At 51.3% G+C, this 12500-nt stretch overlaps 1 protein-coding gene across 2 annotated transcripts in view; it reads right to left on the reverse strand.

The window, feature by feature from the left end:
- Window positions 1-994: 994 nt before the first annotated feature.
- Window positions 995-12500, reverse strand: part of camta2 (calmodulin binding transcription activator 2) — a 26999-nt gene continuing 15493 nt past the window's right edge. The window contains exons 14-26 of one of the 2 annotated variants that reach the window (XM_070992788.1): window positions 11600-11793; window positions 8148-8332; window positions 7679-7757; window positions 7083-7335; window positions 6750-6983; window positions 6419-6630; window positions 6111-6292; window positions 5813-6017; window positions 4712-4783; window positions 4550-4570; window positions 3478-3671; window positions 3168-3242; window positions 995-2791 (exon numbers count right to left, since the gene is read on the reverse strand). In XM_070992788.1, coding sequence (XP_070848889.1) covers window positions 2737-2791; window positions 3168-3242; window positions 3478-3671; window positions 4550-4570; window positions 4712-4783; window positions 5813-6017; window positions 6111-6292; window positions 6419-6630; window positions 6750-6983; window positions 7083-7335; window positions 7679-7757; window positions 8148-8332; window positions 11600-11793 — 1961 coding nt within the window. In that variant the 3' untranslated portion in view covers window positions 995-2736. The remainder of the gene's footprint in view (window positions 2792-3167; window positions 3243-3477; window positions 3672-4549; window positions 4571-4711; window positions 4784-5812; window positions 6018-6110; window positions 6293-6418; window positions 6631-6749; window positions 6984-7082; window positions 7336-7678; window positions 7758-8147; window positions 8333-11599; window positions 11794-12500) is intronic. The other variant, XM_070992789.1, reaches the window with a different exon arrangement.

The following is a 12500-nucleotide window of genomic DNA, read 5'->3' on the forward strand; positions in this document are numbered from 1 at the left end:
TCATCGGTCAGCCACACCTGCAGAACTCCAGAAGCCAGGAATCGTTCATTAATACGACGCCTCTGATGTGGCCACACACCTAGCATACAGCATTAGTTTCCACGAGTTCACCTGAAACTCCCAAAACACAAGTACGTGAAGTCTGGTTTAATGTTAGCTAATGTCAGCTATCAGAGCTAACATTAGCTAATGTCAGCAACCAGAGTTAATGTTAGCTAATGTCAGCTATCAGAGCTAACATTAGCTAATGTCAGCAACCAGAGCTAACATTAGCTAATGTCAGCTATCAGAGCTAACATTAGCTAATGTCAGCTATCAGAGCTAACATTAGCTAATGTCAGCAACCAGAGCTAACATTAGCTAATGTCAGCTATCAGAGCTAACATTAGCTAATGTCAGCTATCAGAGCTAACATTAGCTAATGTCAGCTATCAGAGCTAACATTAGCTAATGTCAGCTATCAGAGCTAACATTAGCTAATGTCAGCAACCAGAGTTAATGTTAGCGAATGTCAGCTGTTAACAATAGCAGACAATAGCTAATGTCTGATGCCAGGGGTAACGTCATCTAATGAGAGCTAATGTCAGCTATCAGAGCTAACGATAGGTAACAACAGCTAATGTCAGGGCTAACATCAGCTAACAATAGCTGCGTTTGTTTATATACCGCCATGAAAAACAGCACGATAGTACATGCTGTACTCCATACAACAACCAGTGCAACCAGTGGTTGAGGTTAGCATTACCCATCGCTCAGGTGTTAAAACCTGAGCTACTGCTGATATAAAGTGATGACTCCATTTAAAAACTTCATTTCAGCTCTTTCTGTATTTGGTTGTTTGTGTGTTTTCTTAAGTTGCGGTGCATCGAGCCCTCAGCACCACCAGTTTCACGTCACTTTATGGTGGTTTTGTGTCTCTGTGGTGGTTTCGTGGGCCTGCACTGGTTGTCTTGGCCCAGCAGGACCAGCTGGAAACAGACACAGGACAAAGACAAATAGCAAACAGCTGATTTATTCATCTGACTTGTAGAATAATACATTTCATTTGAAAGGTTTTGAAATGTCGAACAGTTAAATACAAACTCATGCAAAGCTTCACTGCAACAGCCGAGGAAGAAGAAGAAGAAGAGGAAGTGAAGGTTTCTTATTTCAGGTCAGACTGAAAACAGGCCAAAGACAAACTGCTCAAACGGCTGCTTATAAGGAAAGCTCATGCTCGGCCCGAGACGTCGCCGTCGACAACACGAGGACCCGACACTGGTTTCTGCTGCGCCGTCCCTCGCTGTCCTCCTGAAAGCTGCTGGACATATGAAAGCTGAAGGGAACCCCAGTTTGACCTGTGACCTGTGACGTCATCGGCCCACATGTGACATCAGGGATACATGGCTGCCCTCAGACCAGATTAGAGGAGGCCACGTGCTCCTCAACCAACGACGGACATCGCTCAGAGGTCACGATGGAAGGATACAAAATATTCTCTGCTGTGTAAACATGTTTAAAACTGAGTACTTTCCCACAACAGAACACACACACACACACACACACACACACACACACACACACACACACACACACACACACACACACACACACACACACACACACACACACACACAGTCAGGCTGCAGTTCTACGTCTGGTTTCTTGGTGGATCTGTGGGTTCCTGTCGGCGGAGGACAGCTCGTCCTCACGAGCTTCACACACAAACAACGCAAAGGTTTCACATTATGTGGGGGCTTAAGACTCGACCTCTCTCTCACACACACACACACACACACACACACACACACACACACACACACACACACAAACAGATCATGCTGTAATAAATAAAAACATCCAGAGCATCTATAAAGTACATTAGAATCTATATATACAAATCTATATATAGATATATATGCTTATATGTGTGGCTGTGTTAAATATAAGTAGCTTTGTTGCAGTCATGTACATTTTAAAGAGCACAGTATGTCGACCACCAATAAGAGCTTCATTCCAAAAGGTGACGCTGATTAAAGCTGACCAATCAGAGACATTCAGACTCCAGAGGGACTCTCTGGTTTTACTTTGGTCTGAATTCGATTTGATCCGACAACCCTCAAACGCACCATCCTCTCAGCTCTCGTCCCCTGACCCTCACAGGAGAAGAGCAGTGGATTGTGGGAAGGAGAGGGAGCCTGCTGGGAGATACTGGCGGGGTCAGTTTTAAAGGCCTGTCTCAAACTGAAGGCTCGTGCTCGCGAGGAGCTTCAGGGGCTGACGTCAGACATGTTTCCCAGCATGCATTTGTGCAGTGGTGCACAGTTTGAGCCAGGCTCCAAACTGCTACACTTCTGTCTTACAGCTGTTACCATCACTCCAACGTTGTGTTTTCAGGTGAGATTAGAGATCAGATTAGTAATCTGTGGTAAAATAAGGTGAGTGTGCTGAGCTCCACGTCTGCCGGTCGAAGCTGCTGCTCTCTACTGGACGACGAGCCTGAAGGCCGAGCAGAGGACAGCGCCACGTTTCCCAATGAAGCTCTTTAAGCTGCTGACAGCTACATTCAACCAGGAGAGAAGACAGATGACAGACACACAGATCAATCAACCGATCGATCGACCGATCGATCGATCGCAAGAAGCAGAGGAGAGGAAGACAGAGTTGGCATGGGGTAAGGCATCTCTCCGTCTCCGTCCTCTCCATCAGTCACTGCTCAGAGTGCAGCGTGTCCTCCAGGAGGTGAGTGGACATGCTTCAGGTGGTCAGTCCTCTCCTCTCCAGCTCCCTGCTCTGCTTCAGCTCTTTGATCCTGCACACAAACCACAGACACACACAGGAGCGTTACCTGTGGCTGAACGTTACCTGTGGCTGAACGTTACCTGTGCCTGAGCGTTACCTGTGCCTGAGCGTTACCTGTGGCTGAGCGTTACCTGTGGCTGAGCGTTACCTGTGCCTGAGCGTTACCTGTGCCTGAGCGTTACCTGTGGCTGAACGTTACCTGTGGCTGAGCGTTACCTGTGGCTGAGCGTTACCTGTGGCTGAACGTTACCTGTGGCTGAACGTTACCTGTGCCTGAGCGTTACCTGTGCCTGAGCGTTACCTGTGCCTGAGCATTACCTGTGGCTGAACGTTACCTGTGCCTGAGCGTTACCTGTGCCTGAGCGTTACCTGTGCCTGAGCGTTACCTGTGTCTGCAGCGCCTCAGGAACCTCATGATCTTCCTCGCTGCCTGGTCCTGTTTCTTCGTCAAGAACGACCCCCTGCAGGGCACAAAATCAATATCTGATCAGTCATCAATATCGACCGGCAGCGGCAACACGGCCTGGAAGCTATCGACTGGCTGTGCTGACGGCGGCTCTTCTTCCTGCTGTCGGTCTGTTCCTGTCCGTGACCGTGTAGACCTGAACCTGAATCACCTTCAGGTTCAGCCCTTCAGGCTCTGGGCAGGTAGACTCACCTGCCGCAGTACCGACAGGTGTGGCGGCGGGCTCTTACTTGATCTTGGGGTTGTGGCTGGCGGCCCCTCTCGGAGCCTGTTTCAGCCTCTCGTACTCCTTGTAGCTGCGGTAGTACTGCTGGATGAGGACGGCCGCCCGCCGGCTCTGCTGGAAGCGCTTCTGCTCATAGTACGACCTGAACTTGGACTGGATCAAGATGGCCGCCTGGGTCATCTTCTTATAGAGCGCGTACTGATGGGACAGAGGCGCACTGTTAGCGGTCACACGCGGCAGGAAGCAGAGTCTCAAAATGTTTTCAGACACAGAAGAAGAAGGAAAGGAGGAGGCTGCCGCCCGGGAGGACCAATCAATCGATCGATCACGTTTACTGATTAGCCTTCTCAACCAATCACACCAGACTCACCCACACACGGCTCATTTTCATGTTTGTTCACCACCCAGCCAAAAGTGTGTGGACGCCCCCGTCCTGTCTCAGGCCTCTTGGGTCCACTGCTCCCTGTCCTTGTCCCTCTGTCCCTGTCCTTTAAATAAAGTCTGTCTGGCTGCGTTGACCTCTCCCTTGTCCTGAGGTCTACATGGGCCCGGTCTGCAGCAGCAGCCTCTGGTGGGACGTTTAGGCCTTCAGCAGGAAGTCCAGGCACGAGGACATGAGGACATGAGGACAGTTTAGAGCACTGTTCATGCAGCATGGTCTGTCCTCTGCTCGTCCTCTGATGGTTTCTGTGTTTTTATTGGAGATTTTCTCATAATGTAACAAAACAACGTCCTCGTGTGCAAACAAACCAGACTCTGCTCGTAAACAGCAGGTCTGCAGGTCACGTCTCTACCAGCGTCCACACAAAGAGGACAGGGACACGCCTCGCAGAGACGAACTCCATCAGACTGCACCTCTTAGTGTATGGAGGCAGTGTTGGGTGTCCAAATACTTTTGGCCATGTAGCGCCTGAGATCAGATTGAGCCTCATGAAAACATCCAGATGAACAGCGATACACTGATCTCACCTCCTACAGCATACACGCACACGCACACGCACACACACACACACACACACACACACACACACTCACACACACACACACGCACACTATCCACCGATCAGCCATATTACCTTCAGAGCTATCCATGTTAGCTAGCCAGAGAGACAGAGAGAGACAGAGAGAGACAGAGAGACATGGTGAAAAGACACAGCAGGTTAGTGTCAGTGTTAGTGAAGCTAGAGAACACACACACACACACACACACACACACACACACACACACACACACACACCTGTTTGTACTTCCTGTAGCATCTCTGTATGACGGCAGCAGCCATGTCCTGCTGCTCCTTTAACCTCCGACCCTGCAGACAGAGACAGAGACAGAGACAGAGAGGTGAACTGACAGTCGTTGTCCTGCAGGGGGCAGCGTGGCAGCACAGCTGACAGCAGGGACAGACGAGCTGTCCTGCAGGAGCACACCAGAGGACGGCAGCTGTCGGCTCTGCTACTTCACCTGGCCCACCCTCTGCCTCTGACTGGCTGGAGCTCATCACTGGGTTGGTTAGGTTTGGGCATGAGGAGCGATGATTGGTTACTGGTAGGATAAGGATATCGGGATGAGCCAATCAGAGGCAGAGTAGGGCAGGTCACGTCCAGAAGATCAAGGACAGCATAGGAAACGTCTCTGGATGAGACGCAGACCTCCATGTCTCAGACAGTGGACTTGAAGACACTGTGATTCTGCTGATCTGCTCTGTGTCCCTGTCCGTCCTGGGACAAGAACCCCTCCCTCCATTCACACAAAGAAAGGGTTCTTTGTGTGAATGGAGGGTCAGAGGGGACAGAGGGGGTCCAACGCTGTGAAGACTGTGAAGGTGATACTGAAAACTGATACTGTTACTGAAAAACTCAGAAGTGTAAACACCCGAAGGTCTGAATCCAGAGCTAAACTAAGACTGAGCTCTGGGACTAAACTCTGAGCTCTGGGACTAAACTCTGAACTCTGGGACTAAACTCTGAGCTCTGGGACTAAACTCTGAGCTCTGGGACTAAACTCTGGGACTAAACTCTGAACTCTGGGACTAGACTCTGAACTCTGGGACTAAACTCTGGGACTAAACTCTGAGCTCTGGGACTAAACTCTGAGCTCTGGGACTAAACTCTGGGACTAAACTCTGAACTCTGGGACTAGACTCTGAACTCTGGGACTAAACTCTGAGCTCTGGGACTAAACTCTGAGCTCTGAATACTCTGTCACCAGCACATGACCGTTAATACACGAAGAATTCACTTCCTGTATTTGAAAATGAGCAAAGCATGCTGGGAGTAATAAAGACTGTAAACCGGCCAGACCTGGTGGATAGTGTGTGTGTGCGTGCGTGTGTGTGCACCTTGTATCTCCTGAAGGCGTTCTGGATGATCCTGGCGGCCTCGTACAGCTCCCTCTGCTCTCCGTCTGTCAGCGTCAGCAGGGCGAAGTCTCTCTCCATCTTCCCATTGGCTGAAGCGTTCAGGAACTCCGCCCACGCCGCAGAGGAGGGAGGGCGGAGCCTCTGGAGGGCCAGGGCACTGAGGGGCGAGGGGGGACACACCCGCCTGCACACACGCACACACACACACACACACACTTACTGACACTGACTGCACACGCCTACAGTCTCAGCGTGGGTGTCTTCCAGGTGGGCTTACCTGGGCGGGGAATGTGTGTGGGCGTCCACTGTGTCCAGGTACGTAGCTAGCCAGGTGTCCTGTATGGCTGGGTTGTCCCGTCTCTCTCTGAGTGGTGACTCCGCCCCTCTGGGGAAGTCCTCCTGTTTGATTCGCTCTGGGGTCGCCTCGATGATTTGCTCTGCGAGTGTTGCCATGTCAACCTGTTGTGTTGGGGGGGTAACCATAGCAACAGAACCTTGTGACATCTGTGTGTTAATGTGTGTGTGTGTGTGTGTGTGTGTGTGTGTGGAACTGTGGGGTCTTGAAAATCCAGAGTGTGTGAGTACCTGCAGCACCTCCTCCTCCAGGTACTCCTCCTCCTCCTCCTCGCCTTCATTCTCGGCGTTCTCGCTGTAGCTCAGCAGCTGCTCTTCCAGTGTCGCCGCCATGTGCGCCCGCTGCCCGCCCGCCACGCTCATGTGGCCGGGGGAGGCGAGGCAGGCGCTCTCGTAGTCCATGAGGTAAAGAGGAGAGTCTCTGGACCCACCGGGGTTCAAACCTGCGGGATCGAGTACAGATCAGTGATTGGTGATCAGTGATCAGTGATCGGTGATCAGCGCAGGCACGCAGACCAGAGACCCGTCACGTCCTTTAACAAACCACAGGTACCTGTCTTACCTGTGCTCAGCCCGGCGTTTGGCTCCTCCCCCCACATAGACACAGGAGGAAGGGAGGAGAGGGGGAGGGAGGAGGGGGACGGAGGGGAGACGGGCAGTGAGGAAGAGGATGAGGAAGGAGATGAAGGGGAGGACGGGGAGGTGTCCATGGGGGCGGGGCCACTGGAGTAGGCGGAGCTCGGGGATGGTGAGGATGGATCACTGGGGGACGGAAGGCTGCTGGAGGAGCTCAGACCTGGAAAAGGGAGAGGGGAGACAGCCAATCAGAACGCTATAACCATGTCACATGACTCTGAGCAGACTGGAGCAACGGGCAGCAGCAGGTGTGTGTTACCTGTGTCCGGGCTGGTGGACAGGGGAGACGGGGGCAGCCGTGGCTGCGGCGTGGCCGGTGTGTGTGTGTCCCTGGGCGCCACGTGTGTGTGCGTGTGCAGCTCCTCCAGCGCCGTGGCGAGGCGGGTGTGTCCTCGGGAGCGAGCCACGGCGAGCGGCAGGCGTCCCAGCGAATCGGGGATCCCCAGAGCAGAACTGTTCCAGCCGTACAGGAGCTCTGCTGCCCTGTGGTGGCCCAGCGCACACGCCCACATCTGGAACACACATGTACCAGCACACGTGAGAGCACGACTGTGGGGGTGGTTATTAAACCACAACCACAGAGAATCCTGCGCTCTGATTGGCTCCAAGTGTTAATGTCACACCTTAACACCTTGACCTCAAACAGTGTCCAGGTTTGCCCACCGCCAAAGCTCAAGGTGTGTGTACAGGTGGAGACAGCACTGATACTTCAGGCTGTGTTTGCTTTTCCTTTTCAACAACGCTGCTACGGTCCCATGGGCCATGGAAGCCCCTCAGGTGAGTCCTTCTGGAGCGCCAAGAAGACACCTGGCCAATCAGAGCCCAGGGAATGTAAGTGTGTGTGTGCTGGTTTACCAGAGGGGTACAGGAGAAGTGGTCGATGTTGAGAGGATCAACTTCCTGTTCCAAGTCCAAACTGTCGCCGTTAACACTCCTACGACAAAGAGACGTTACCAGTCAGAGTGTGTGCGCGTGTGTGTGTGTGTGTGTGTGTGTGTGTGTGTGTGAGTGTGTGTGTGTGTGTGTGTGTGTGTGTGTGTGTGTGTGTGTGTGTGTGTGTGTGTGTGTGTGAGCCTCCAGTGGATCAGAGAGAGAGTGTGTGTGTGTGTGTGTGAGTGTGTGTGTGTGTGTGTGTGAGTGTGTGTGTGTGTGTGTGTGTGTGTGTGTGTGTGTGTGTGTGTGTGTGTGTGTGTGTGTGTGTGTGAGCCTCCAGTGGATCAGAGAGAGAGTGTGTGTGTGTGTGTGTGTGTGTGTGTGTGTGTGTGTGTGTGTGTGTGTGTGTGTGTGTGTGTGTGTGTGAGTGTGTGTGTGTGTGTGTGTGTACCTCCAGTGGATCAGAGTGTGGATCAGGTGAGTGTATCCCTGCGCAGCAGCCAGGTGGAGCAGTGTCATCCCACGGTGACGGACAGAGTGATGAAGCCTCTCTCCTCCTCCTCCTCCTCCCCACCGTCCTCCCCTCATCATTCGCTCACAAACTCCCACGATCCTCCTCTCAAACCACTGAGAGGACTGAGACAGACAGACAGACAGACAGAGACACAGACATACAGACAGAGACACAGACAGAAAGACAGAGACAGACAGAGACACAGACAGACAGACATACAGACAGACAGACAGAGACACAGACAGACAGACATACAGACAGAGACACACACAGACAGACAGACACAGACATACAGAGACACAGACAGACAGACAGACAGACAGACAGAGACAGACAGACATACAGACAGAGACACGGACAGAGACGCAGACAGAGACACAGACAGACAGACAAACAGAGATACAGACAGACAGACAGACAGACAGACAGACAGAGACACAGACAGACAGACAGACAGAGACACAGACAGAGACACAGACAGACAGACAGAGACACAGACAGACAGACAGACAGACATACAGACAGAGACACAGACAGAAAGACAGAGACAGACAGAGACACAGACAGACAGACATACAGACAGAGACACAGACAGACAGACAGACAGACAGACAGACAGACAGACAGACAGACAGACAGACAGACAGAGACACAGACAGACAGACATACAGACAGAGACACACACAGACAGACAGACACAGACATACAGAGACACAGACAGACAGACAGACAGAGACACAGACAGACATACAGACAGAGACACGGACAGACAGACAGACAGACAGACAGACAGACAGACAGACAGACAGACAGACAGACACAGACAGAGACGCAGACAGAGACACAGACAGACAGACAAACAGAGATACAGACAGAGACACAGACAGACAGACAGACAGACAGAGACACAGACAGAGACACAGACAGACAGACAGACAGACAGACAGAGACGCAGACAGAGACACAGACAGACAGACAGAGACACAGACAGACAGACAGACAGACAGACAGACAGACAGACAGACAGACAGAGACAGTGATGGTTACCTGGGCTGACTCAGTTAAGTGTCTCTCTTCCTCCCTGTCTCACCCTCTGCCCCCCCCACCCCACCCCCCCTCCAGCTGGTAGGACACATTTCATTCATACCCCCTCCTCCAGTTTTTCCCTCTGGCTCCCCCCTGGTATGCACACCTCTTCACCCCTCCCTGTGTGAGCACATGGACGAGCGAGGCTATAAATGACTGTCGGCAGAGAGAGAGAGAGAGAGAGAGAGAGAGAGAGAGAGAGAGAGAGAGAGAGAGAGAGAGAGAGAGAGAGAGAGAGAGAGAGACGTCCAAGAGCACAGCAGGAGCAAATAGAAGCAGTCTGATCCGTCCAATCAGGGACCAAAGGGCGGGTCATCAAGAGGCCAGAGGTCACTGAAAGAGATCCAGAGTTCCTCTGCAGACACGGTGAAGCTTACAGAAGGACAACCGTCAACCAATCAGGCCTTTCCGCTGGAGGCCTTCCTCACTGCAGCCCTGACTCCACTAAGGTGGAAACACAGAGTCCATCATGTGTTCACACAGTGTGAACTCGCTCCACCCTGTGAGCGACTGATTCACACCCGACCATCATCCTCTCACCTGTCAGCACTCAGCCTGGTCACCTGTGGAGCCATCCAAACAGGTGTTTCTGGAGCCTTCCACATCTTTCAGTCTGTGAGACGTGTTGCTGCATCGCATTCACGATCAGCAGATATTACAGGGATCAATGAGGCCGATCAGCTCTGACTCTGATGGTTTTCAGGTGAGTTCATCATGCCGAGGTGTCATTCTGCTTAACCTGTTTATCAGCTCAACAGACACCATCATCTAATCTGTCTGCTGACCAGCTGCTGCTTACATCCACCATCCATCAATCATCCACCATCCATCAATCATCCATCAATCATCCACCATCCATCAATCATCCAATCATCCATCAATCATCCACCATCAATCAATCATCCATCAATCATCCAATCATCCATCAATCATCCACCATCCATCAATCATCCATCAATCATCCAATCATCCATCAATCATCCACCATCCATCAATCATCCATCAATCATCCACCATCCATCATCATCCACCATCCATCAATCATCCATCAATCATCCACCATCCATCAATCATCCACCATCCATCAATCATCCATCAATCATCCACCATCCATTAATCATCCACCATCCACCATCCATCAATCATCCACCATCCATCTTTACATCCACCATCCATCCATCCATCCATCAATCATCCACCATCCATCAATCATCCATCTTTACATCCATCTTTACATCCATCCATCATCCATCTTTACATCCATCAATCATCCATCTTTACATCCATCTTTACATCCATCAATCATCCATCTTTACATCCATCTTTACATCCATCCATCATCCATCTTTACATCCATCTTTACATCCATCCATCATCCATCTTTACATCCATCTTTACATCCATCCATCATCCATCTTTACATCCAAACATCATCCATCTTTACATCCATCTTTACATCCATCCATCATCCATCATCCATCAATCATCCATCTTTAAATCCACCATCCATCAATCATCCATCAATCATCCATCTTTAAATCCATCTTTACATCCATCCATCATCCATCATATATGATTATATCTGTCACATTTAAAAACAAACAAACTAATAATAATAAAAAAAACAACGAATGATGCAGGTTTTTCATTGTCGTGTTGTCATCAGGCCTCACTGAAGAAGGAAGAGGTGAAAAGCTAACACGAACCTCAGGACGCCCCGGACGTCCTCGCAGAGGTGAGGACACATGGAGGGATCATCCCAAAGGGAACTTAAGCACTTAGACAGCTCAAAGGGACTGAAGGACTGTCTCTGACTGTGAGACTGCACTCAGGGTCCTGCTGACTGTTCCTTCGGGCGAGCGAAGCTGTTAACAGTTCAAACTAATTAAAAGTGTTTGCACACCTCCACCTCACAGACAGACAGTGTGGACGTGTCCTGCCATCAGCTGAAAAGGACGCTGCATCCAAACTGGATTATAAAGATCTTGTTGCTGAGTTTGCGGCCAAGAAGCAAAGAAAGCGACTGTGACACGGTGAGTCCGTGTCTCAGTCAGAGTTACAGGCAGTGAATGTGCTGTGTGCAGCTGGAATGGACATGGACGTACATTATGAAGGAAACGTGTCCTAACCTGCGTCTCTAAAATGTCAGGATGCCAGAAAGACAGTGGCTGAGCTGGCTGATGTAAAGCCACTCGTTACAGTTGATTTCCCCTTTGAAATAGCACGTCGTAGCTGAGCCCCCCCCCCCCCCCCCCCACGACAGCCCTGCCTACCCATCCATCTGTTGAAGTCAGCATCCTCACCTGTTCATGGTCCTCAGGTGGAGGTGGAGGAGGGGGCGTGGCCAGCTGGCTGCCATACTGCTGCTGATGCTGCTGTTGTTGTTGTTGTTGTTGTTGTTGGTGCTGGGTGTTGTTGTTGTCGCGGGCAGCCATCTCTGCCATCCGCCGCTCCATCTGCTCCAGTCGCTCCAGGATGGACATCCGGAACTGATTATCTGCACACAGAAGACACAGTGAGACATCACCTGCTGCACCTGCACACACAGGCGTCCATGAGGTCAGTGTGATCAGTGATGTAACAGCGTTGTTGTTCATCTGCCAATCGTTTTCCACATAAGCACTTTCTACCACACAGTGATGGAGGAGGGGAGGACCGTTGGTCATGTTCTGGAACCATCTGAGGACCACGCTGTGGTGAGCTGCTGGACGTCATGAGACGATCGAGAGCTCCACGGCAGGGTGCCGACGATGGAGGTACCCAGAAACCTCAGAGACTTCTCCACCTTTACAACTGCTGTGGATGTGCTGAGGGCGATGTGAGATTGGAGGTCCACCACCATCTCCAGCGTCTTCAGCTCCAGGCCATTATCTGTCACCTGGGACACAGCGTCCCTGTAGGCGGACTCACCGTCGTCCCTGTAAAGGCCCATTTATACCCTCCGTAAATAACGGATACGGACGCTTTTGTCCGTATCCGGAGGCTGTTTCATCCGTCAGTTTGTCCGTCAGCTCTGAGCTTAGCCATCCGGAGCTCTCCGGACAAAACCACTCGAAACCACCGGACGTCGTGGGGCCAGCGTAGAGTCAAAATGAGCAAAATGAGTCAAACTAAAAACCGACGAAGAAGAGAACCGGTGAAGCAACTGGTCGAAAGTTGCGGCGGACATCCGAAAGTAGGAGCAATGCCTTTCTTCATCCATTT

This window comes from Chaetodon trifascialis, chromosome 23 (genome assembly GCF_039877785.1).
Source record: "Chaetodon trifascialis isolate fChaTrf1 chromosome 23, fChaTrf1.hap1, whole genome shotgun sequence".
NCBI classification, from domain to species: domain Eukaryota; kingdom Metazoa; phylum Chordata; class Actinopteri; order Chaetodontiformes; family Chaetodontidae; genus Chaetodon; species Chaetodon trifascialis.